This window comes from Geotrypetes seraphini, chromosome 4 (assembly GCF_902459505.1).
Source record: "Geotrypetes seraphini chromosome 4, aGeoSer1.1, whole genome shotgun sequence".
Taxonomy (NCBI): domain Eukaryota; kingdom Metazoa; phylum Chordata; class Amphibia; order Gymnophiona; family Dermophiidae; genus Geotrypetes; species Geotrypetes seraphini.
The window spans coordinates 230655765-230682144 of NC_047087.1; the positions used below are offsets into that span (position 1 = coordinate 230655765).

A 26380-nucleotide genomic window follows, 5' to 3' on the forward strand; every position below is an offset into this window, starting at 1 on the left:
TTCTGAGGTGTCCGGACGCAGCAACCATTCTCACAAGTCCCACGTGACTGCCATAAAATTTCTCTTGATATGAGCTGGCCAGGCGGAAACGGGAAGGTGCGTCAGAGGAGAAGTTTTGTGGCAGTTGTGCAGGTTTCTGAGAACGGTTGCCGCTTCCAGAGTGAGATGGTCCAATGAGAGGAAGAGGTTTAGTGGTGCTGAAGGGAAGTGGAGAGAGAGGGGAGAAGGGTACAGACACTGAAGGGAAGTGAGGAAGGGAGAGAGGGGAGCAGATGCTGATAGGAAGTAGAGAGTAAGAGGGAGATGCAGACACTGGATGGAAGGGAAGGGAGAGAGAGGCTGCTTCAGGGATTGAGAGGGATAGTTTGAAAAATTGCACCTGTAGTGGGCATTGAGCACAGGGGTCTGAGGCTTTTCCTCCTTGAACAATTGTTTCTGTGTTGATTCTAACGCACAGATCCAGTTTATATTTTGAGTGATTATCAAACATTTCCCAAGATGTCCAGGATTCCATTTAGATGTCTTGATGGTAGACCTGTTTTAAAAGCATCTAAAGGCCAAAAAGGTACCCAGACTGGTCCCCTAATGGTCACCCCCCCCCCCCCCCCACACACACACACACACACACACCTGCCCGCAAAGATGTGAGATAAACAATACATATCAGCCTCTGACAGCTGCAGATGTTATGGGACCTCCTAGTAGAGCAGCCAGCAGGTGTCTGGAGTAGCCTGGTGGGCAGTATAGTGAATCAGAGAGAGGGGGGATCCTGGTCAATATTCCACCCTACCAAATACATTTATGGTGGAAAGTGTGAGCCAACACTAACCCTACTGTACTGCCATATAGATGACACCTGCAGCCATAAGGTTATTGTTATTAAGGTAATGATTAATTTTCTCTTGTAGGTTTTGGGGGAGTTTGGGAGGGCTCACCATGCACTATAAGGTGTTTCTGGTGATATGTCTACCTGGCACCCATTATATGAAATTCACAACAGTGCCCTCTAAGGTTCCCCACTGTTCTGTTGGCATACATGTGTAGCTAGTCCATTAAAATGCTGGCTTCTCCCAAGTTCAAATGGTCTTGTTCTGGATGTTTTGCATTTGGACATTTTGATTTTTGAAAATTGCCGAAAAAGAAAGATGTCCTAAGGATCAGGATGTCTAGATGTATCATTTTTTTAAAAAAAGGTTGGACGTCTTACAGTCTCTAGTTATTCTTTTTTTTTTTTTTTTTTACAAATATTGTCAATAAACTTCAGAGCTAAGGTGGAACCATTCAAAAATTATGTTTGCTGAAGATGTTTTAAAGAAAATCACACTAGTGCCCTGTTGAAGAGCACTTAGATTTAGAGACTGTTGAAGTAATGATTTTACTTTTAATAGCTGTAGCTTCTTCTGCTGGAGGCAGTCTTGATATAAGACAGTTCTTCAAATGTTCTGGGTAAAGGAAAACATAGATCTTTATAATACATTTGCATGGAAATTGCAGGAAAAAGTTCTTTTAAGGGCCATAATTTGAGATTTAAGAGCTAAAAAAGCCCCCCTTCTCAATTGTATGGCCAAGCAAAGGTCAGGAAAAATCATAACTGACTGTCCCAGAAACTTTACATCTTTAAATCAGAAATACAAATACATGATGCCACATGAAAGGCTACTTAAGAAGCTGTGGAACCACGGGGTGGGAGGGGATGTGCACAGATGGATCAAGCACTGGTTGTCGGGTAGACTGCAGCGGGTCGGAGTAAAGGGTCAATATTCTGACTGGCGGGGAGTCACGAGCAGTGTGCCACAGGGATCGGTGCTGGGGCCGTTACTCTTTAACATATTCATCAATGACCTGGAAAAGGAGGCAAAGTGTGAGGTTATAAAATTTGCAGACGATACCAAACTGTGCGGCAGAGTTAGGACCAGGGAGGAGTGTGAGGACCTACAAAGGGACCTGGACAAGCTGGAAGACTGGGCAAACAAATGGCAAATGCGCTTCAACGTGGACAAATGCAAGGTCATGCATATAGGGAAAAAGAACCCGTTGTTCAACTACAAATTGGGGGGGGTATTGTTGGGAGACAGCAGACTCGAGAGAGACTTGGGTGTGCTGGTGGATGCATCACTGAAGCCATCTGCACAGTGCGCAGCAGCCTCGAAAAAAGCCAACAGGATGCTAGGCATCATAAAGAAGGGCATAACAACCAGAACACGGGAAGTCATCATGCCATTGTATTGAGCGATGGTGCGTCCACATCTGGAATACTGCGTTCAGTATTGGTCGCCGCACCTCAAGAAGGACATGGCGGTACTTGAGAGAGTTCAAAGGAGAGCAACGAGAATGGTAAGAGGGCTGGAACACTGCTCATACGCCGAGAGGCTGGATAGGCTGGGGCTCTTCTCTCTGGAGAAAAGGAGGCTCAGGGGAGATATGATAGAGACCTTCAAGATCATGAGGGGCATAGAGAGGGTGGATAGGGACAGATTCTTCAGACTGAAGGGGAGAGCAAATACGAGGGGGCACTCTGAGAAACTGAAGGGAGATAGGTTCAAAACAAATGCAAGGAAGTTTTTTTTCACCCAGAGGGTCGTGGACACTTGGAATGCGCTACCGGAGGAAGTGATCAGGCAGAGTACGGTCCAGGGATTCAAACAGGGATTGGACGGATTCCTGAGGGATAAAGGGATCGTGGGATACTGAGGGAGGAGCTGGGATGTAACACAAGTATAGAAAGCTAACCAGGTAATGAGTATAAACCAACCAGGTCGTGCATGTGCAAGACCGGAGGGCTAGGACTTCGATAGGAAGGCAGGACTTGGGAAACCAAGGTGGCAAGGGAGCCCCTTCTGATGATTCGGACAGGTCGTGACCTGTTTGGGCCGCCGCAGGAGCGGACTGCTGGGCAGGATGGACCTATGGTCTGACCCGGCAGAGGCACTGCTTATGTTCTTATGTTATGATCCAATTTCTATCATATTCCAGAGCAAAAGAAGCTATTAGGGTTGCTTTAGTCACCACAGATCCAGAATCTTCAAGAAAGCCAGTCAGATTAAAACTGGCTCCCTTACCTTTTCCCCTAGCTGTTTGCACTCATGGGCTTCCTAAATTAACATAGGAAGCTTTAGTAATTTGTGATATTGTTTCACCTGGGATCTGTAGATTTTCTTTTATATACTTCTTAACCATCTCTAAAGGTGAGAGGATTGGAGACTAAGGAAAATTTAAAATCTCAAATTCAGTCTACAATCATGATTTTCCAAGACTTTTATTTTCTGATGGATATTCATACTATCTTTCACCAAAACCAATTGAATAGAATTGAGTCACTCTCAATGCTGCTGGCAGTATTGTGGATCAATGGAGCTCTTTCCAACACATCCATTCAAGTCTCCATCTTGTTCCCCGATATAATCTATTCTGTAGAAAACCATGATTTTAAACCATGATTTTAATCAAGTCTTTCTGACTAGTGATTTTAAATTGATTTAATATAAATCAAAATCCATGCTGGGTATAGTCTAGTGACCCTGCCCTGGAAGTGGTGAAGACAAAAAACATTTCCCTGAGCAAAGCCCCTTTAAGGCATCCGTGATCTACTTATTTCTCTCCAGAGTTTCAGATGGGATACTACAATCAACATCTGGTGAATTGGTCGCCCAGTGTTAATACCTCTTCCTTCATTCTCTTCATTCCCAATTTAACAATATAATTGATTAGATTACTGTCTATTTTTATTGTTTGAGTCGTAGGTCTTTAGACTACACCTGTGAGACTGGAAGTTCATCTTCTCTTTCCAGCACGATTCACAGGACTTCCTCTTTCCAACACCCCACCCCCTACATTTCAGGCACTTTAATGTTTTTGTTTTGCTTTTTAACTATAGAGAATCACTCCTTCACCTTGTTGTCTTTACTGTCCCTCTTGAACAAGTATACCGTTAGACTGTTCTAAGTTGTGTATATACAGTGTGTATTCTGTGGACTCAAATTGCCAGAGGGCTTAGCAGCTCCCAGAGGTATTGGCTGCTTGCTGGAGCCTGCCTTCTTCAGTTCTATGAAGAAAGCTGACTCCATCTTAACTATATCACACCTGTAGAAAGACTGTCTCCCCAATCTGTTTTTATACTTTGGGTTTGCTGGCCTCTGACTTTAGGTTTGCTAGTCACCTAACTTGAGTCTGTTAGTAAGAATTCAGTAAGAATTGAGAGAAACTAAAGCACTGGGGAGGGGCTTAAGGTATCCAGGCCAATCGGAGCCTTAGACCCCTTGCTGGTGCATCCCAGGATGCACCAGGAAGGAGAAGGCCCACCATGTCGAAGAGGTAGGCATCCTTCTTGCCGGCTTCAACAATGAGGTACGGGGAGGGACTGGGGAGGTTGCTTGAGCTGGTGGAGTTCTGAGTTGACCCCAGCCTACCAGACCACCACAGCCCTGTCTTTTAGGGTCTTGTTGGGATGGTAGGAGGGGCAATGTTCATGTAGGGTGGGGGGTGTCGGGAATCATTAGGGAATGCTGGGGGAGAGTCAGGAGGGGGGTCCAGGTGGTCCAGATGCACAACTGGGTTACTGAGGCAGGAGGGAATGGACATCTCTCCTGTTTCTTTGGGTGCGTTGCTGTTGGAGGGGGGAGGTGGCTCAGCTTGTATGTATTGGTTTTTTTTAATGGGGCAGATACTGTACATGTGCATCTGTGCCCATTAAAAGAAAAAGTTATGGTGTGTTATAAATATATTAATTTTTTTCAGATCGCTAAAAGCGACTTTTGTGCATCAGGAAGTCATGTTAGAGCATCAGTCACTCTGCTAGCTTACATGACATTTCAATATTAATGACCTTATTTGCATAGCCAGATCGGAGAATGAGCGATTGTGCACAAAACCACATGGTGAACCGTTTTGTGTATTAGGTCGGCAAATCCGATCGTTGCTAAACCAGTCAGAACTGATTTAGTGATGATCGCTGACTTTAGTGCATCTGGGCCTTTGTGAAGAAGCACTGCTGTAAGACCGACAAAACTCCTGGTAAGTGTTCATATTTGTTTTAAATTGATATTTTTAAAAAAGGCCTGTTTCAAGAACACGGAGTCCAGGCTTGGTAATATTTAGGTTACAAGCCCAAAGAGTTAAACTGCTTGACTATCATTCAAGGTATTGACAGGTCAAGTCACCAAGTATATTGATATCCCTTTCATGAAATTGATTGAACCATGTCTCTTTAATGGCCACAATGTTAACCATCAGGATTTCAAGATCACAAATTTTGTTACCTAGACTCTGAGCTAGAGAATGACACTGGGACAAATTTGTCCTCATCTCCGTGGGATATATCTCTATCCCTGCAAGCTCTGTCCTCGGGGATAGGACAGAACAGAGCACATGGGGACAGGGATTGAGATGGATCCTGTGGGGATGGGAACAAATTTGTCTCCATGTCATTTTTTACTGTGAGCATTTGTACTCATATCCTTTCAGCACTTAATGAACATCTTGCCTGGCTTTTGAATATTGTTCTTATTATTAATAATTATTTCTATAGAGCTACCAGACGCACGCAGCTTCACAGAGTCACAAAGAATAAGAAAACAGTCCCTGCTCGAAAGAGCTTGCAATCAAAACAGGCAAGACAGACAAACAGAATGTCATGGATGCAGTTAAGGGGAACGGTTAATCAGCAGGCTGGGTTGGAGGGCAGAGGAATAGGGTTAAGGATTGAAAGCTATATCAAAAAGGTGGGTTTTCAGTTTGCTTTTAAATAAGGGAAGGGAAGGGGCTTGACGGACAAACTCAGGTAATTTATTCCAGGCTTAGAGGGCAGCTAGATGAAAGGAACAAAGTCTGGAATTGACAGTGGAGGAGAAGGGTAACGCTAAGAGTGACTTAACTGAGGAAAGGAGTTCTCTGGGAGGTGTATAAGCAGAGAGAAGTGAAGAGAGATATTGAGGGGCAGCAGAATGAACACACTTGTAGGTCAGCAATAAGATCTTGAACTGTATGCTATGGCAGATAGGGAGCCAGTGAAGTGATTTAAGGAGAGGGGTGACATGAGCGTAGCAAGGTTGGTAGAAGATGAGTCGTGCAGCAGAATTTTGCACAGATTGCAAGGTGGAGAGGCAACACTGCGGGATACCAGTTAGGAGTAGATTGCAGTAATCTAAGCATGAGGTTACGAGCGCTTAGACAAGGGTTTGGGTAGTGTGCTCAGAGAGGAAGGGGTGAATTTTGGTGATATTGAAGAGATAGAAGTGACAGGTCTTAGCAGCTTGTTGGATATGCATAAAAAATGAGAGGTTAGAATCGAAGACCACACCAAGGTTGCGAGCAGAGGAGACTGGAACAATGACAGTATTATTAACTGAGATGGAGAAAGGAGGAGCAGATGGTTTAGAAGGAAAGAGGAGCAGCTCAGTCTTGGGCATATTTAGTTTCAGATGACGGCAAGACATCCAGGCAGCAATGTCTTCTCTCCCTGTTTTTTTGTTGATAAGCTGTTAAGATGTCTCCTTTTCATATTTTTCCTATTATGTTTTTTGAAGAGGTGACATCCTGTATTTTTTTCTTCCATCTGCCACCCCCTAGCTCTAGTTTAAATGTATACGCTCACCTATTGTTTTAAATTTTTCACTTAGGATTCCTTTTGCCACAGAATGATGTAGATCTCATTTACCCTCTTGTTTTTCTATCAGTTGTCCCTACCATGTATCTAAAGCCATCTTGCTTACACAAGTTTGGTGCCATGTATTAAAGCTGATTGTGTGATTCACAAACCGATAGAATTTCTGAAAAAGATATAGTATTGACCATGGGTTTAGATCTCTCTCCCAAATTTGGAAGGCTCTCAGCATTGAGGTGCTGTTTCTAGCCAAGTCATTTGTTCCCAGATGGATAGCATCAGTTTTAGAATTCTTACTTTCCTCCTCTGATTTCATAACAGTTTGGTCTGTGAATCCTGAGAGACATTTAACCTTTTTTTTTTGTCTTGAACTGTTTTCCAATTTAATGCCTCTGCAAACTATAAATTTTGTTTCAGCACATGTTACAGGCCCCCAGTTACCTACACAGGAAAAACATTAAACATAAAGGGATTCTTACTCATGCTGTTCCTCAAATGTTCTGTATATTATTTAATGCAGAAAATGTGAAGGGTGCCCTGGACAGATGCTAAAGTTAAAAATCAACTCCAAACAGATGCCCCATCAAACGCCACAAAGTAAAGACAGGTGGCACCTAAGTGGATGAGCATTTTTCAGAACCTCGGCACTGCATTGATAACTTTTGTAGTCAGAATTTTACTGTTGTGTTACTTTTTGATTATTCATCCAGTTCTCCCTGTTTACTATTCCTCCTACCACTACCATCCCTACCATTCTTTCAAGATTGTCATTGGAATGCATTTTCACTTAGATATATTTTATATTGCCATACCGTTCCTGAAAAAGAATTATCTACCTTTTTGAAACTTGCCAAATGTTTTCAGTCCAAGGAATCGCCTTATTTTCCGCTTTTTTTGTGTGTTTTTATTTATTATTCTGTTTATTTCTTAATGGTGGAGTTTCCAGAGAGTAACAGTTTCTTTGTTTTCAGGCTTTTTTTTATATTGCCTGAGGGATTTTTTTTTTTTTTTACACTTCTCTAAGGCTAAATCGGTTCATTTATTGTGGCCAAAGACATAGAATGCATCTGGTAGGTTAAAATCACCCAATATTAATACCTCTCTCTTCATTTCTTCTTTTACATTATCAGCTGTATGTGGGATAACTAATGGTACCAACTGGAAATGATATAAAATTAGATAGCATTTTCTTAATATAGCATATTTTATAAGAGTTTGGATTGATTTAGGACTGACATATAAATATTAGATGTGTCCTTTGGGGAAGTGAATTTCTCTTTGTTATAGGTCATACCTTGCCAGATCCCACTGTAATCCATCTGTTCCTGGATTGATGGTTTGTCAGTGCGGTGAATTATGTTCTGGCAACCTGGGGGACGCTATTTTTAATGCATCTAATTTCTTCCCTGAGCTATCAACTCCTCTGTTTTGAAAAAAAATAGATTTGGAAACTAAAATTTAAGTTAATAGTTATGTTCTTTCCCCTTTCCCTTTAGAAAATGATCCACAGTCTCTTCCTTATAAATGGCTCTGGTGACATATTCTTGGAAAAGCATTGGAAGAGTGTCGTAAGCCGATCTGTGTGTGATTACTTCTTCGAAGCTCAAGATAAAGCGGTTGATGTTGAGAATGTACCACCAGTTATTTCAACCCCCCACCACTACCTCATCAGTGTTCATAGAGAAAAGATGTTCTTTGTGGCTGTCATCCAAACTGAAGTGACTCCTCTTTTTGTAATTGAATTTCTTCACAGAGTAGCAGACACATTCCAGGTTGGTGGTAGATAAATCCTTTCAGAGTATTAATGTGTTCCACAAAAATAGCTAGGATTCAGCTTTCATTAGAACACTGAATATTCATATTTTATTTGATTCATCCCTGAATACCTTATTCGTATTTGGCCAAATAATAATTCAAATACGAACAATCCAGGACTCTACTCTGCTAAATCCTACTGAAATGAATACTTGATCTCTTATTTCATGTTGCTTCTTTTATTATTTGTTATATTAATGCTCAATGCCCATCTGTATTCGGTATTCATATTCGACCAAATAATTTTCATCATTCATTATTTGGCCAAATGGTAAAATATGCTATTCGATGCAGCTCTAGATTAATAGAAACATCAGGTTGCTTGTAGGGTAGTGGGTTCAGCAAAATTTGATTTAGCAAAATCAATAAAGTTTTTATCTATGTAAAGTACAAATATAAGAACTAATTAGCATTTCCATTAATGTTAGCTTGGACCCGAACTCAAAAGCATGAATATATATACTTTCTTAGTGACGGCTAGAGAACTGCATAGAATGCTATTATTTACTTGCTCACAGCCTTTTGTTTCCTCCCAACCAACAATATTCACCATTCAACCAAGTGTTACAAGCTTCAGTGTTCTAGCTGCCTAAGCATTCCAAACCTCACTCTGGTGCTTCAACTGTTTCTATCAGTGCATTCCAAGCCTCTTTTCTGGAATTATACGAGATTTTGACTACACTCCTGTGGAAATCCCATGGCAACTCCTTCCATCCCTGTGGGAATCCCATAGGTTCTGAAGGATTCCCACAATCCCCACTTGAATGACGGAGGGGATTCATTGTGGGATATGTGGGGATGAAATGGATATTAGTGAGCATTGGTGGGTATGGGTTAGATTCCATTGGGAATGGGCAGAGATGGGTGGAATTTCTAACCCTGTGCAACTCTCTAGTGTCAGTTTCATTTTTCTGAACAAATGGGTATTATCTCTTCCTGCTAGCAGGTGAAGGTAGAGAAAACTTAATTCTACCAGTGACATCACCAGTTTAATTAGCGTCAGCAACAGATGAATCCAGAAACCTGTAATTTGTGACCATCTACCTGCAGATGAAGATAGAGAACACTAACTGCCTTAGAGGACGGTACTGTTCCTAGTCAGTTAGTACACATCCCCCTCCACATTCACGGGTTCAGAACTCATGACTTAAGTTATTCATGGTTTTCGTCTGGGTGACCCACTCCCACCTCCCAAATCTCTCCACTTATTTGCTTTTTAAAACCTGGTGGTCTAGCAGTGAAGCAGAGCAGGAGCAATCTTCCTATTGCCCTGTGCAGAACTGGGAACAAAAATGACTGCCATGAGTTCCCATGGAGTCACGGGAGGGAGTTAGTAGCCTAGTGATTAGAGCTGCAGCCTCAGCCCTGAGGTTGTGAGTTCGAGCCCAGCACTGCTTCTTGTGACCCTGGGCAAGTTGCTTATTCCCCCATTACACCAGGTACATTAGTAGATTGTGAGCTCACTGATATAGATAGGGAAAAATGCTTGTAAAAAAAGCACTTAAACACTTACACCTGGTGGCACCAGGACTCTCCCCCACTCCATACCCCTGTCCTGCCACTTTAGATTTTCTCCTTCCTCGTGGATTAAAAAAAAAAGGCCTAGGAGAAGAGCACTTGCAGATAATTCTGCTCCTGTGGCTATTTAAGAAAGGGGCTTGTTTGCTTCAAACAGCAGTGGCTTCAGCAGAAGGTGGTTTCCAGTACTCGGCTTCTGAGTGAGTATTCCTAGTTGGGCACTCAGTTTCCCTTTTACTTCTTTTTCTTAGCAGCTGAGACAGTTAAATGCTGCTTCTGCTGTGAGAAGCGATGAGCAGCATAAGGAAGGTGTTCTGTGTGGGTGTGCAGACTTGATTCCAGAGAATGGGGCACCTTTTATGTACAACAGTGTTTCTTCTTGTGTTAAGGAACTGAAGGAGCACTCCCCTTAACACATTGTTGCGAACACAGGTTTTTCTGCTGCTATTGTAATCATGCTTTCTCAGACAGAGGTAGCTTCTGTATCAGAGGCTGGCAGCCAGCTTCAATCTAAGGTCTCTATGATGCTATCCTCTTCGACAGGTATATTTTTGAAGGGGTAGTGCTGCTGTTGATACTATAGAACCTTTTTCTCTGAACTTCATTATTCTGCTTCATCAAGCTTACCTACTGAAGCAATCTCAGTGGCAGTCAGTCTCTCCTATTACAGGGTCCTTGGAAGTTTCACACCCACAAACTAGCATCTTGGTTTGTGGGTTTCCAGGGCTTTGTCCCAGCTTTATTCAATTTTTCAAGGGAGCTGGATAAACTCAAATTACCTAAAGTGGATGCATTAGTGGTGGCAGTAACTAAAAAGACCACCTTTCCAGTCGAGGGGACATAACCTTAAAAGATATACAAGACAGGAAAAAACAGAGTCATCGTTTGAAGGTCTCCTTTGAGATTTCTGCTCTTTTCCTAGAGGCAGCCATCTAAAGCTTTTATGCGGTTCAGACTTACTTGAGTCATGTCCAGTAAGCAGTGAATGCTCTGGAAGATTCCAGTTGTTTTTCCTCTCTGGAATTTCCAAGTATGGAGGCTGATCTTGCTTTTCTAGCTGATTTGTTATATGAACTACCGTATTTTCACGCATATAACGCGCGCGTTATACGCGTTTTTACCTACCGCGCATACCCCTCGCGCGTTATACGCGTGAGCGCGGTATACAAAAATTTTTTTATATAGTTCCCACCCCGCCCGACGCCCGATTCACCCCCCCCCAGCAGGACCGCTCGCACCCCCACCCCGAACGACCGCTCGCACGCGCTCCCACCCGCACCCGCATCCACGATCAGAGCAAGAGGGAGCCCAAGCCCTCTTGCCTGGCCGACTCCCCAACTCCACGACAATATCGGGCCAGGAGGGAGCCCAAACCCTCCTGGCCACGGCGACCCCCTACCCCCACCCTGCACTACATTACGGGCAGGAGGGATCCCAGGCCCTCCTGCCCTCGACGCAAACCCCCCCCCCTCCAACGACCGCCCCCCCCCAAGAACCTCCGACCGCCCCCCCAGCCGACCCGCGACCCCCCTGGCCGACCCCCACGACACCCCCACCCCCCTTCCCCGTACCTTTGGTAGTTGGCCGGACAGACGGGAGCCAAACCCGCCTGTCCGGCAGGCAGCCAACGACGGAATGAGGCCGGATTGGCCCATCCGTCCCTAAGCTCCGCCTACTGGTGGGGCCTAAGACGCGTGGACCAATCAGAATAGGCCCTGGAGCCTTAGGTCCCACCTGGGGGCGCGGCCTGAGGCACATGGGCCCAACCCGACCAGGGCCTATTCTGATTGGTCCACGCGCCTTAGGCCCCACCAGTAGGCGGAGCTTTGGGACGGATGGGCTAATCCGGCCTCATTCCGTCGTTGGCTGCCTGCCGGACAGGCGGGTTTGGCTCCCGTCTGTCCGGCCAACTACCAAAGGTACGGGGAAGGGGGGTGGGAGTGTCGTGGGGGTCGGCCAGGGGGGTCGCGGGTCGGCTGGGGGGGCGGTCGTAGGTTCTTGGGGGGGGCGGTCGTTGGAGGGAGGGGGGTTTGCGTCGAGGGCAGGAGGGCCTGGGATCCCTCCTGCCCGTAATGTAGTGCGGGGTGGGGGTAGGGGGTCGCCGTGGCCAGGAGGGTTTGGGCTCCCTTCTGGCCCGATATTGTCGGGGAGTCGGCGGTCCTTCGGGGTGGGGGTGCGAGTGGTCCTGCCGGGGGGGGGATGTATCGGACGTCGGGGGGGGCATCAGGCTTTCAGGATGGGGACAGACCTTCAAGGGGGTGAACGGAGAGTCGGGACAGCGCACGGAGAGTCGGGGCAGTGCACGGAAAGTCAGGGCGGGTGAACGGAGAGTCGGGACAGCGCACGGAGAGTCGGGGAGGGCGAAAGGAGAGTCGGGGTGGCCAGAGGAGAGTCGGGGCGGGCGAAAGGACAGTCGGGCTGCATGCGTGGTATACCCGTGAGCGCGGTATACAAAAGTTTTTGTACATAAAATCGTGGTTTCTGCGCGCTATACCCGTGTGCGCGTTTTACACGGGTACGCGTTATCTACATGAAAATACGGTAATCAGGACTTCAGCCAAGCAGAGGGTGTTGGTAGTTACTGCCCGGCATTTGTAATGGCTTCAGCACTGGGCAGCAGATGCGGCATCCAAGCAGTGTCTCACGTAGTAGCCTTTCAGATGCTGTCTTCTTTTTGCACACAGGATAAGAGGATGTCTTTTTTTTCTTTTTTTTCTTTTTTTACGAAGAGTGGGCCAGAATTGCTACAGACCAATGGGTTATCGTAATTATCAGAGGTTAAAAATTAGAATTCTATCCCACCGTTGGATAACCAAGGAATAAAGGGGGTGTTAAAGGAGGACAAAGCAATCTCCAACAGACCGAACACATTTTTTGCGTCTGTATTTACTGAAGAGAATATACACAGCATACCGGAACCCATCAGGCTATATGCTGGAAACGAAGATGGGAAAATGACAGGGTTGACAGTCAGTCTAGAAGAGGTATGCAGACAGATTGATAGGCTTAAGAGCAATAAATCCCCTGGAACAGATGGTATCCATCTGAGGGTCATCAAGGAACTGAAAGGGACTATAGCTGAACTGCTTCAACTAATAGCCAATCTGTTGATCAAATCGAGAAAGATTCCGGAAGACTGGAAGGTGGCGAATGTTACGCTGATCTTCAATAAAGGTTCTAGGGGAGACCCGGGAAACTACAGACCGAAGAGTCTCATCTCAGTACTGGGAAAGATGATAGAGGCACTGATAAATGACCCCATCATTGATCACCTTGGTGGACACGGTCTGATGAGGACCAGCCAGCACGGTTTCAGCAAAGGCAGATCTTGTTTCACAAACTTGCTGCACTTCTTCTAAGGAGTAAACAGGCAGATAGACAAGGGCGACCCGGTCAACATTGTATATCTGGATTTTCAGAAGGTGTTTGACAAGGTTACGCATGAATAATCTACTTAGGAAAATTGCGAGCCATGGAATTGAAGGTGAAATACGTGGATTAAAAACTGGCTAGAGCATAGAGACAGAGAATGGGGGTAAATGGACAATACTCGGACTGGAAGAGCGTCTTTGGTGCTTGGACCCGTGCTCTTCAACATCTTTATAAATGATCTGTACATAGGTACGACGAACGAGGTGATTAAATTTGCGGACGATACGAAGTTATTCAGAGTAGTGAAGACACAGGGGGATTGCGAAGATCTGCAACGTGACATAATCGGGCTCGAGAAATGGGCATCGATATGGCAGATGAGGTTCAATATGGATAAGTGTAAAGTGGTGCAAAGTGATGCATGTCGGTAACAAAAATCTCATGTACGAATACAGGATGTCTGGGGCGGTACTTGGAAAGACCTCCCAGGAAAGAGACTTGGGAGTTCTGATCGACAAGTCAATGAAACTGTCCACACAATGTGCAGCGGTGACGAAAAGGGCGAACAGAATGCTAGGAATGATAAAGAAGGGGATCACAAACAGATCAGAGAAGGTTATCATGCTGTTGTACCGGGCCATGGTGCGCCCTCACCTGGAGTACTGCGTCCAGCACTGGTCGCCATACATGAAGAAGGACACGGTACTACTCGTAATGGTTCAGAGAAGAGCGACTAAGATGGTTAAGGGGCTGGATGAGTTGCCATACAGCGAAAGATTTGAGAAGCTGGGCCTCTTCTCCCTCAAACAGAGGAGATTGAGAGGGGATGTGATCGAAACATTCAAGGTACTGAAGGGAATAGACTTAGTAGATAAGGACAGGTTGTTCACCCTCTCCAAGGTAGGGAGAACGAGAGGGCACTCTCTAAAATTGAAAGGGGATAGATTCCATACGAACGTAAGGAAGTGTAGAAAACTGGAACGCTCTTCCAGAGTCTGTCATAGGGGAAAACACCCTCCAGGGATTCAAGACGAAGTTAGACAAGTTCCTAATGAACCAGAACATACGCAGGTAGGCCTAGTCTCAGTTAGGGCGCTGGTCTCAGTTAGGGCGGACTGCTGGGCATGATGGACCTCTGGTTTGACCCAGCAGCAGCAATTCTTATGTTCTTATTTCCCATGCAGAGCATCAGCAAAAAAGGTGGTTGTTTTGTTCACCCTTCTCTCCTTTTAGGTAGTGGTAGTGGTACCCGCTGCCGAAAATGGATTGGGTTGTTGCTCCATTTATTTTGTGGTTCGAAAGAGAAAGGGTTCTTGCCAACCAGTTCTGGATCTCAAAAAAAGTAAACCAGTTTCACAAGAGTCGGATATTTTCATATGGAAAAATGTACTCCTTGCTGACCACATTACAGCCGGAGAGTTTCTCTTTGCTTTTTATCTCAAGGAGGCATACTTGCATATTCCCATTTGGCTTCTGCATCAGAAATTTCTGCAGTTCGTGATTTTAGGTCATTGCTTTCAGGTCCAAGTGATGCTGTTTGGCTTAGCTATGGCACCCAGAACCTTTTCAAAGGCCATGGTCGTAGTTGCAGCCTTTCTTAGGAAAGAAGGAATACAAGTCCATCCGTATCTGGACAACTGGTTGATCTGGGAGTCTTCAGTATAAGAAATCCAGAAGGTAATGATCAGGGTAATATTGCTCTTGCAATCCCTAGGCTAAACTCTCAACCTGTCCAAAAGTTCTCTTACTCCATTGCAATCACTAGAGTATTTTGGGATTCATTTCATCACAGTGCAGAGGAAAGTCTTCTTTCCAGATCGGAGACAAGACAAATTTTAGAGAGAGATTTGAATCTTGTTTCAAAGATCCTGAGTTCCCCAGCATGGGATTATGTTCAAGTTCTAGGTTCCGTGAAAGCAATACCACCAGGACACACATGCAGCTTCTACAACAAGTCCCCCTTAACTGTATCCATGACATCCTGTTTGTTTGTCTGTCTTGTCTGTTTAGATTGTAAGCTCTTTCGAGCAGGGATTGTCTTCTTTGTGATTCAGTACAGCGCTGCATGCATATGGTAGCGCTATAGTAATTAATAATAGTAGTAGTAGTAATAAATATCTTTTGGGTCAATGGTCTGTAGTTTCTTAGGATTACAATGTGCAGCTCCCATGGACATCTCAAGTGAAGTATAGCATGTCCTGTTGGCTCTCCTCAACCACTCTCTTTTGAGGGTTACTGCTAGGAGTCCTTTCCTGGATAATGATGATGACTGATGCCAGTCTCAGTAAAGTTGGGGAACTCACCGTCTTCATCAGATTGATCAGGGCTTGTGGAACTAGATGGACTCCCTATCAATCAGCTGGCCCTGCATGCATTTCAGATGATACTGGAAGGCCAGCCCATTCAAGTTCTGACAACCCAACAGCAGTAGTATACATCTGCAGACAGGTTGAGACACACAGTCTGCCCTTGGCAACAGAGACTTGACTTCAGTTTCTTTGGGTGGAACATCACGCGCAGCAGATATCAACTGCAGACATAGTGTGATCTCTCACTGTGCAGGTAGACTTCCTCAGCAGGACCTCCTTGGATCCAGTGGAATGATACTTGTCAGAGAAAGCATTTCGGAGTGTGGTGCAGAAGTGAGGCATGCCAACCATGGATCTAATAGTGACGCATCACAACGCCAAAGTCCCCAGATTTTTCATCAGGAAAAAAAGAGATTGGTTCTGCAGTGATAGATGCCCTACTACAGCCTTAGCCGAAGTCTGTTCTTCAAGTTTCAAGTATTTTAAAACTTGATTAATCGCCTAATCATATATTCAAGGCGATGTACAATCAAGTTTCAAGTTTATTAGGATTTTTATATACCGCCTATCAAGGTTATCTAAGCGGTTTTACAATCAGGTACTCAAGTATTTTCCCTATCTGTCCCGGTGGGCTCACAATTTATCTAACGTACAATGATAATTTATAACAATGTATAAGGGTATAATACAAATGCTACAAACATGACCTACAAGACTGACAGAACCACTAGGAATAGAAATACAGTAACTAGCAAATGAGACGATTAAGGGAAACAACAAGAGATGGGGTTTAAAAGAAGTCAGAGATCTAAAGTTGGGCTAAAAAATCCGGAATCTGAACCTACGGTTAGTTAATTTCCCAAGAACTCAATTATTATCCCCAGAAATATTGATTCGGAAATACTTTAAGGAAATATTGGGATTAACTGACGCAGAAAATTTGCTCATAACTAATTTGTATTACATCCCTCAGAGAAAGAAAATTCCCGTAGAAATGGGTGTAGATCAGTTGGAACAAATTGATTTTGATTTAACTGGTTTTTTGGAGGACTCTCAAGATAGAATTCAAACTAGATCTACCCTATTGATAACATGTGCAAGAGAAATTGATAAATCTTTAATAATGAAAGCTTATTTTCGGAATAAGCAAGTGAAATTTTGTGGTGATAATGTATTGATTTTTCCAGATGTGGCCCAAGCCACGCAATTGAGGAGAAAAGCTTTTTTAGCTTTGAAATCAAGAGTGTTGGATTTGGGAGCCACCTTTTATTTAAAATTTCCTTGTAAATGCTTAATTACATTTAAAGATATTGAATATGTATATTGGGACTCAATTCAGTTGGAACAATTTTTACAACTTAATGAAGTTAGGTAGACATCACGCGAATTAATATTTGGAGTTTAAAATATTGATGCACCATTAATGTTGATCCTTGACTAAGGATTATATTTATATTGATTGATTTCCTTAGATTATTAGGACACTGTCTCCCATTAATGTGGACTTGAGGAATTAGTGAGATGTTTAATGTTAGTAATAGTTATGATTTATTTGTGATTTTCCTTTCTTTAATATTATCTGTAAATGATAATGATGAAAACTTGATAAATAAAAAAAAAAAAAAAAAATCCGGAATCTGAAATGAAGTGTGCGGTCTTGACTAAGGGATCTAACAATCAAAAGCATCTTTAAAAAGAAAGCATTTTAACTTGCCCTTGAATCTATCTATATGTCTTTCTTCCCTTAGATAAATAGGTAAGGAATTCCACAGTTGAGGAGCCGTAACTGAAAAAAATGTATTGTCTGCATGTTTTAATGGATTTAAGTGAAGGGATCAGGACTCTATCAATGATGGCTGGGACTTTGTAAAGCAGCGATTTAAGGATAAACAAACATATTTTATAGTTTATTCAATGTGATACTGGAAGCCAGTGAGATTTTTTTGAGACTTGATCGAATTTCTTTACTTTCATAATTTAATAGAGGCATTTTGGATTAGTTGGAGGCATCTAATCTCCTTTTGAGCAATATGCTGAAAAAGAGCATTATAAAAATTGATTTTAGAGATGACCATGATAGGTAGGGTTCTCCAAAAGATTCTGCATCATCACGGTCTTGTAATTCTAATTGCTCCAGATTAGCCCAGGTGGCCTTGGTATGTGGACCTAGTTCACATTCTAGTAGACAGACCATTCCATTTTCCATCAGCTTAGGGACTTCTATGTCAGGGTCCGATTTAAATAGAGGATCCATGCTACTTTGGTCTTACGGCTTGGTTCTTGAAAGGTCTCAGTTAAGGAAGAAAGGTTATGCAGAAGATGTTATTTCTACTTTACTTTACACGAAGAAGCACTCTGCTTCAGCCATGTTTCTGAGACCTGGTGCTCAGTCAGGGATTTTGATTCCTTTCGAACTACTCTCCCACAAATTTTGGCATTCCTGAAGGATGCCCTTCAGAAGGGGTTGGCCTATAACTCTCTTTGAGTACAGGTGGTAGCTTGGCCTGCTATCGAGGTCGACTTCTCAACTCTTCTTTGGCCTCTCATTCAGATGTGGTCTGTTTTTGAAAGGGGCAAATTATCTTAGGCCTCTTCTTTGTTATTCTTATCTAGAATAGAACTTAATTTGGTCCTTAGAGCTCTGCAGAAGACTCCCTTTGAGCCTTTGAAAAAAGCAATGTTGAAAGATCTTACTCTAAAGGCAGTCTTTTCCTGCCCAAAAGATCATCTTTGATATATCCCATTGGTTCAGAACAGAGGAGGTGATGCTAAACAATGAGAAAGTTTATGTCTTGCCAAATAACTTTCTTATTTTTTTTAGTCAGCAACACTGTTCTGAAGTCTTTGCCTTGAAAGACTTCGTCCCTGGGGATTCTGAGTTTGCTCAGTGCTTCACACACATAAATAAAAAGCCGTCATTTTATTATTCCAAAGACAAACAGGGGATTTAAATCCAAACAATTGAATCAAATGGGACAGAAAACAAAATAATTTTTAAAACAAAAATCCCTCACCCGTGAATATTCTTACTAAAACTGTATAATATACTCTTAAATGTTAATTATCAGTATTCATGTGCTCATACTTCACAAGGGCGCCATGCGGTAATGCAGTATTACCTATGGTGCATAAAATTCTAATCATAGTACATTACATCTAGCACTGAGACTTCTGGTAGCTTTAAAGATATTCATGATATCTCCAAATAATGAATATTGGAGCACTTATCTTAGTTGGTAAACCCCGATCCAGGGCAAACAGTGGCTTCCCCCATGTCTTTCTCAATAACAAACTATGGAATTTTCCTCCAGGAAATTGTCCAAACCTTTCTTAAAACCAGCTACACTATCCGCTCTGACCATAACATCTGGCAATGCATTCCAGATCCTAACTATTCTCTGGTTGAAAAAAATTTCCTCCTATTGGTTTTAAAAGTATTTCCCTGTAACTTCAAGTGTCCCCTAGTCTTTGTAATTTTTGACAGAGAAAAAAAATCGATCCACTTGTACCCGTTCTACTCCACTCAAGATTTTGTAGACTTCAATCATATCTCCCCTCAGCCGTCTCTTTTCCAAGCTTTTAGTCTTTCCTCATACAAAAGGAGTTGCTCTTCTTTGAACCTTTTTAACTTCGCTATATCTTTCTTGAGATAAGGAGACCAGAATTGAACGCAATACTCAAGATGAAGTCACACCATGGAGCGAGATAGAGGCATTATAATATTCTTAGTCTTGTTAACCATCCCTTTTTTTAATAATTCCTAACATCTTGTTTGCTTTTTTGGCTGCCGCCACACATTGGGCAGAAGGTTTCATCGTATTGTCTACAGTGACATGCAGATCCTTTTCTTGGGCGCTAACCCCTAAGGTGGACCCTAGCATCTGGTAACTGTGATTCGGATTATTCTATCCAATGTACATCAGTTTGCATTTGTCCAGACTAAATTTAATCTGCCACTTGGACGCCCAGTCTTCTAATTTCCTAAAGTCTGCCTGCGATTTTTCACAATCTGCATGCATTTTTAACAATTTTGAACAGTTTAGTGTCATCTGCAAATCTAATCACCTCACTTGTCGTTCCAATTTCCAGATCATTTATAAATAAGTTAAATAGTACCAGTCCTAGTACAAATCACTGCGGCACTCCACTGTTTATTTTCTTCGATTGAGAAAAATGTCCATGTAACCCTACCCTCTGTTTTCTATCCAATAACCAATTCCTAATCCACAATTGAACTTTGTCATCTATCCCATGACTCTTTAATTTTCTCAGGAGCCTTTTATGAGGAACTGTGTCAAAAGCATTCTGAGAATCTAGATGCACTACATCAACCAGCTCACCTTAATCCACATGTTTATTCACACCTTCAAAGAAGTCAAGCAGATTGGTGAGGCAAGATCTCCCTTGGCTGATCCCATTACAACTCTATCTCATTAAATCATGTTTGTCTACATGTTTCACAATTTTATTTTTTTATAACTGTTTCCACTATTGTGCCCGATACTGAAGTGAGGCCTACCGGTCTGTAATTTCCTTGATCTCCCCTGGAACCCTTTTTAAAAAGCAGCGTAACATTGGCCACCCTCCAGTCTTCAGATACTATAGATGATTTTAGTGAAATGTTAGAGATCACTAACAGCAGGTCAGCAATTTCATGTTTGAGTACTCTTAGGGCTCCTTTTATGAAGCCGCATTAGCGGTTTAACACACATAATAGCGCGCGCTAATTTGCAGGCGGTAGTTTTTCGGCTAGCACAGGGGTTAGCGCACGCTAACAAGGTGCATGCGATAAAGCCGCTAACGCGGCTTCGTAAAAGGAGCTCTTAGTACCCTAAGATGTATACCATCTGGTCCTAGTAATTTATCACTTTGTAACTTGTCGATTTGACTTAGTACATCTTCCAGATTCAACGAGATTTCTTTCAGTTCCTCTGCATAATCACTCTTGAAAACCATTTCTGGTTCAGGTAGATCTTACATTTTCTTCCATAAAGACTGAAGCAAAGAATTAATTGTCTCTCCGCTATGGTCTTATCCTCCCTGAGTGTCCCTATTGCTCCTTGATCATCCAACGATCCCACGGATTCCCTCATAGATTTTCTGTTTCTGATGTACCTAAAATTTGTTATGAGTTTTGCCTCTTTGGCAAGTTTCTTTTCATATTCTTTCTTAGCTATCTTTATCAATGCTTTGCATCTAACTTGCCAGTGCTTGTGTCTCTTCTTATTTTCTTCATTCGGATCCTTTTTCCGTTCTTTAAAGGATTTTTTTTGGTTCTAAATAGCCTCTTTCCCTTCACCTTTTAACCATGCTGGCTCTCATTTCCCCCTTTACTGATATGTGGAATGCATCTGGTCTGGGCTTCCACGATGGTATTTTTAAATAACATCCACGCCTGGTTTACAGTCCTAACCTTTGCAACTGATCCTTTTAACTTCTTTTTAAACATTTTCCTCATTTTATCATAGTTGCACTTTTGAAAATTAAATGCCTCTGCAGTAGATTTCTTTTGCGACATCACTGGTATCAGCTCAAATTTTATCATGCTATGATCACTGTTTCCCAGCGGATTCAACACAGTTAACTCCTGTACTATGCCTTGCATTCCACTAAGGAACAAATCTAAAATAGCACCCCCTCTTGTCGGTTCTGGATCATTTGCTCCAAGAAGCAGTCATTTATGAGGTCTAGGAATTTTTAGTAGCACTCCCTGATGTAATATTTAACCAGTCAATGTTGGGGTAATTGAAATCGCTCAGTATTACACTATAATTCTCTTTAAACACTACCTAGAGCAGGGGTTCCCAATACGTCGATCGCGATCGACCGGTCAATCGGGAAGGCAACGCCAGTCGATCGCGGAGCCCATCCCAGGTTCCGTGATAGACTCGTGTTGCCGTTCCAATCGGCCGTTCCAATCAGCCTTCCTCTCCCCAAGGTTCCTCAACAGAATCTCCCCAAGGTTCCCCACGCACACTCATTCTCGCTGTGCCCTTCCTGCCCGACTGCCAGAACCCGTCTTCCGACTGGGGGATGATGTCACTTCCTTCGGGAGAAGGCGGGAGGGAGGTCTAGGGAAGTCATGACCCTGGAGAGCTGAGCGCCGGCTGCCCCTGGCGGAATCGACAAGCCAGACTGGAGAAAGGCGGTTGGGAGCAGGAGGTGCTCTGCCCAAAAATGCCGGAGCTGCTGCTGCTCTGACATCTTGAGCCTGAAAATGGGAAGTTGACTGTCGTGCTAAAAAGAGACTGGAACGGCTCTCATGGAAGACTGGCTTTTTTTCTTTTCCTCGGCCCTGGGGGTCCGGAGATTTGGGCCTGCAGAAGACTCGCGCTGACCAGCATTCCTCTCCCCTACATCAATTCTGACATTGGAGAGGAATTTCTGGGCCAGCCAATCGCTGCCTGGCTGGCCCGGAACTTCTTCTCTGACATCAGAATTGAAGGGGAGCAGAATGCTGGTCAGTGCAAGGCTTCTGCATGGAGAGCTTGGGGGGCGGTGGCTTGGAGGCCTGTTCCCCGGTGGCGACGGCAAACCTAGTGGCTTGGGGGAGGGCAGGGAGAAAGAAACAAAGGGGGCAGGCAGGGAGACAGAAAGAAAAAGGGAACAGGGAGACAGAAAGAAAGTGGGCATGGAGAGAGAGAGAGAAAGAAAGAACAGGAGGCAGGGAGAAAGAAAGAAAAAGTTGGGGGAGAGAATGAGGTCTGGAAGAGAGAAAGCATATAGGAGGCTGAAAGAAGGGAAGAAATATTGGCTGCAGGAGTGGGCTGAAATCAGAAGATGTCAGAAGAAGTGCAGCCAGAGTGAAGTGAGAAGAAGAAAGTGCAACCAGAGACTCATGAAATCACCAAACAAAAGTAGGAAAAATGATTTTATTTTCAATTTAGTGATCAAAATGTGTCTGTTTTGAGAATTTATATCTGCTGTCTATATTTTGCACTATGGCTCCCTTTTACTAAACCGCAATAGCGTTTTTTAGCGCAGGGAGCCTATGAGCGTCGAGAGCAGCAACTCCCTGCGCTAAAAACTGCTATGTGATTTAGTAAAAAGGGAGGGGCTATATTTGTCTATTTTTGTATGGTTGTTATTGAGATGACATTGCATAGAGTCATCTTTGAAAAAAACCCGGAATATGAATGATAATTAACATTTTCTCTGCCTTTCAGTGTGCTTTGTGGTTTTTTTTTTTAATTTTATTGTTGGTCGATCATTTTGACTTGGTCATTTTAAAAGTAGCTTGCAAGCCCAAAAAGTGTGGGCACCCCTGACCTAGAGGAACCCTCCTGAATTGAGTGTATGGCAAAAAATAGCACCAACCCGTTCCAAAACAATGACAACTACAAAACAGAAACCCAAAGAGCAAAGAGGAAAAAAAAAGTGTAGACAAAACCGCAGTGGCTTCATTGGTTCAAAAAACTCCATTTTCTCACATTTCTCGGTCTGTCTCGTAAGATTGTGCCATAAATATTTCTTTAAGCACTTCAAGTGAAGGCCAACACTCAAAATACAGAGGGAAAAGATTCCAAATCTTCCAAATATAGGCACAGTTGGAATCTTTTGCCCTTGTATTTTGAGTAATTGCAGTGCAAATGTGGTAGACGCCCTGTTTGTGAGGCAGCGCTCCATTTAGCAAGGTAAGTGGGATAGGTGGGATAGACACAGTAGTTGCTTGTGGGTTACTTGAGAGAGAGAGTGGATGAAGACTTGGGGAGAGGGTATATGAGAATGAAAAGGTTGGCAATGATCCAGGCCCTGGTGATACATGAGTGTGGCACAGAGGTAATTGCCTCTTTGCTTTGCCTATCGAGGGGTTGCATGGTTTGGGAAGGGAGACTGCTGGCTGCTTCTAGTAATTTGCAGAGGCACCTTAAGGGAATTTTTTTTCCACTAAAGTATTTTTTAATTTATCCACAGACATAGAGAAAAGAAATAACAATTTAGCCTAGTAAATCAGTTTCTAAAAAAAGCTACTGCAGATCTAGGAGAAAATTATTACATTATTTCCCTCCTCCTCCCCCCCCCCAGCCCCTTTAGAAATTCACTGGAGATGTTGTTGGAGTTCTGGGGAAGAAGAATTGAGAGAGGTCTCAGCTTCTGTCTTCTCTGGCTCCTAGGTTTAATGAAAATTTGTTGAGGCCTGACATAAGTAGTATGTCCTATACTTATTAAGTAAATATGAATTTCACACAATCAAGATGTTTAAACACTTTGTATAAAATATTTATGAAATTTTGTACCTAGATAGATTCTAAATAAGTGGTTTTATAAATATGTACTATTTCTAGTAAAAAGTTGTATGGTGTTTTTCATTAGGATTATTTTGGAGAATGTTCTGAAACTTCAGTTAAGGATAATGTGGTTATAGTGTACGAGCTTCTAGAGGAGATGTTAGACAATGGCTTCCCACTGGCAACAGAATCAAACATTCTCAAGGAGCTGATAAAACCTCCCACAATTCTGCGCTCTGTAGTCAATTCACTCACAGGTAGGCCAAATAGCTGTAACCTATACAGAGCTGATTAGATGTTAGTAAGATTGCAGATGATAATACTGTTGTAACTTTATAATAATATGTCATAGAATAGATAATGCTGCTTTAAGGCATTGTTAAAATGGTGCAGAACATGTTGAACAGAGTTGTTACATGAAAGAACAATATATATAAAGAGCCATTTGAAGCTAGGTCAGCTCGAGACAATTATTTTTTTAAGCATTTATGGTCCACCTGTCACTGTCAACTGTAGTCCTAGGTGGGTAATGACAAATTTAGTAAATCAGTACAAGTGAAATAAAACATTAATGGGTTGATATGTATTCAAAGAGATTTAAATGGCCAGAAACAACTCCTGGTCATTTAAATTACTTGTCTGGAGCTAACTGGGCATATTTAGTGGCATATAAGCAGATAGTTCTGCTACAAATTCTCAGTTAACACCTAAGCCAAAACTGACTACTTTGGAAGTGTTCAGGGAGCAGAGTTTATATTTAGCCAGTTAAATGCCAGTATTCATCCCTTAATTGGCATAAATAGTCCCATAAATAGGACTGTTTTCTGTGGTCCTATCTTTATGTGGCTCATTGTGGATGGTTAAGTGCTGAATATCATACTTAACTAGCTATATTTTAGCCGTCTAAGTATGCCTGAATATTCTGTGACATAGCCCAACCTAGTAACATAGTAAATGACGGCAGATAAAGACCTGAATGGTCTATCCAGTCTGCCCAACCATACATGCTCCATAAATTAATTATTTAGTTTAAATAGTCCTTTTTCTTAGATATTTCTGTATATCAAGGAATAAAGCCAGTGACAGTCTGAAAAACATGCTGACCACTGCTAACTGAATATCAACTCCTATATTAAAATAAATACCTTTATACTCACATGGCAAAAAGGTTTTGAGAGCAAATAAGAATGTGTTTTTGCTTTCTTACTACCCCCCCCCCCCCAAAAAAAAAAAAACAACTTCATTTCATATCTATTAGTAAAGAACTTTGAAGATTTGGCGCATTAAGGGAAAATACACTAGAGCATGTTGTGGACTTACCCACCTTCACTTAGAGCAGCATAAGAGCTTTTACAAATGATCACTAGGTGAATAGCTTGATTTATCTGCAACAAGTATCTAAGATAAAACAAGGACATATGATGCAATATTTTAACAGTTAAAAAACACAGTTATCGAACCTTTTTTGAAGATCGGCGTAACATTCGCCACCTTCCAGTCTTCCGGAATCTTTCCTGATTTGATCGACAGATTGGCTATTAGTTGAAGCAGTTCAGCTATAGTCCCTTTCAGTTCCTTGATGACTCTCAGATGGATGCCATCTGGTCCCGGGGATTTATTGCTTTTAAGCCTATCAATCTGCCTGCATACCTCTTTTCTAGACTGACCGTCAACCCTGTCAGTTTAATGTCTTCCTTTCCAGCATATAGCCTGATGGGTTCTGGTATGCTATGTATATTCTCTTGAGTAAATACAGACGCAAAAAATGTGTTCAGTTTGTCGGCGATTGCTTTGTCTTCCTTTAGCACTTCCTTTATTCTATGGTCATCCAACAGTCCCACCGCTTCCTTCACGGGTCGTTTCCCCTTAATATATCGAAAGAATGGCTTGAAGTTTTTTGCCTCCTTGGCTATTTTTTCCTCGTAGTCTCTTTTGGCCCCTTTTATCGCCTTATGGCACCTGCGTTGATGTTTGTGCTTATTCCAGTTTTCGTCCATTCATGACCTTTTCCATTCCTTAAACAAAGTTTTCTTGGCTTTGATCGCTTCCTTCACCTCTACAGTGAGCCACGCTGGTTCTTTGTTCTTTTTCCTCTTGGATCCCTTGTTGATATATGGTATATATAGATTTTGCACCTCGGTGACTGTGTCCTTAATAAGGGACCAAGCTTGCTCTAACGTTTTTACAGTGCTTATCCTCCTCTTAATCTTCTTCCCCACCATGAGTCTCATCCCTTCGTAATTCCTTTTTCGGAAGTTCAGTGCCGTGGCCGTCATTCTTGACCAATGTTTCGCCCCTACGTCCAGGACGAAGCAGATCATGTTGTGATCGTTGTTTCCCAGCGTCCCTTCTACTTCTACATCTTGTGCCGGTCCTCATAGTCCATTTAGAATTAAGTTCAGAATTGCATTTCCTCTTGTATTTTCCTTGACAAGTTGTTTCAGGAAGCAATCGCCTACAGCATCCAGGAACTTGGTCTCCCTAGCGCAGCTGGAGGTGACTAGGTTCCAGTCTATCCCTGGATAGTTGAAGTCACCCAT

General features: G+C 42.8%; 1 protein-coding gene across 3 annotated transcripts in view; it reads left to right on the forward strand.

Annotated features, from left to right (window-relative positions):
* The window catches only part of AP3M1 (adaptor related protein complex 3 subunit mu 1), a 99721-nt gene that overhangs the window by 28163 nt on the left and 45178 nt on the right, over nt 1–26380 (forward strand). For all 3 annotated transcript variants that reach the window (XM_033941772.1, XM_033941771.1, XM_033941770.1), the window contains exons 2-3: nt 8095–8370; nt 23926–24097. In XM_033941772.1, coding sequence (XP_033797663.1) covers nt 8098–8370; nt 23926–24097 — 445 coding nt within the window. In that variant the 5' untranslated portion in view covers nt 8095–8097. The remainder of the gene's footprint in view (nt 1–8094; nt 8371–23925; nt 24098–26380) is intronic.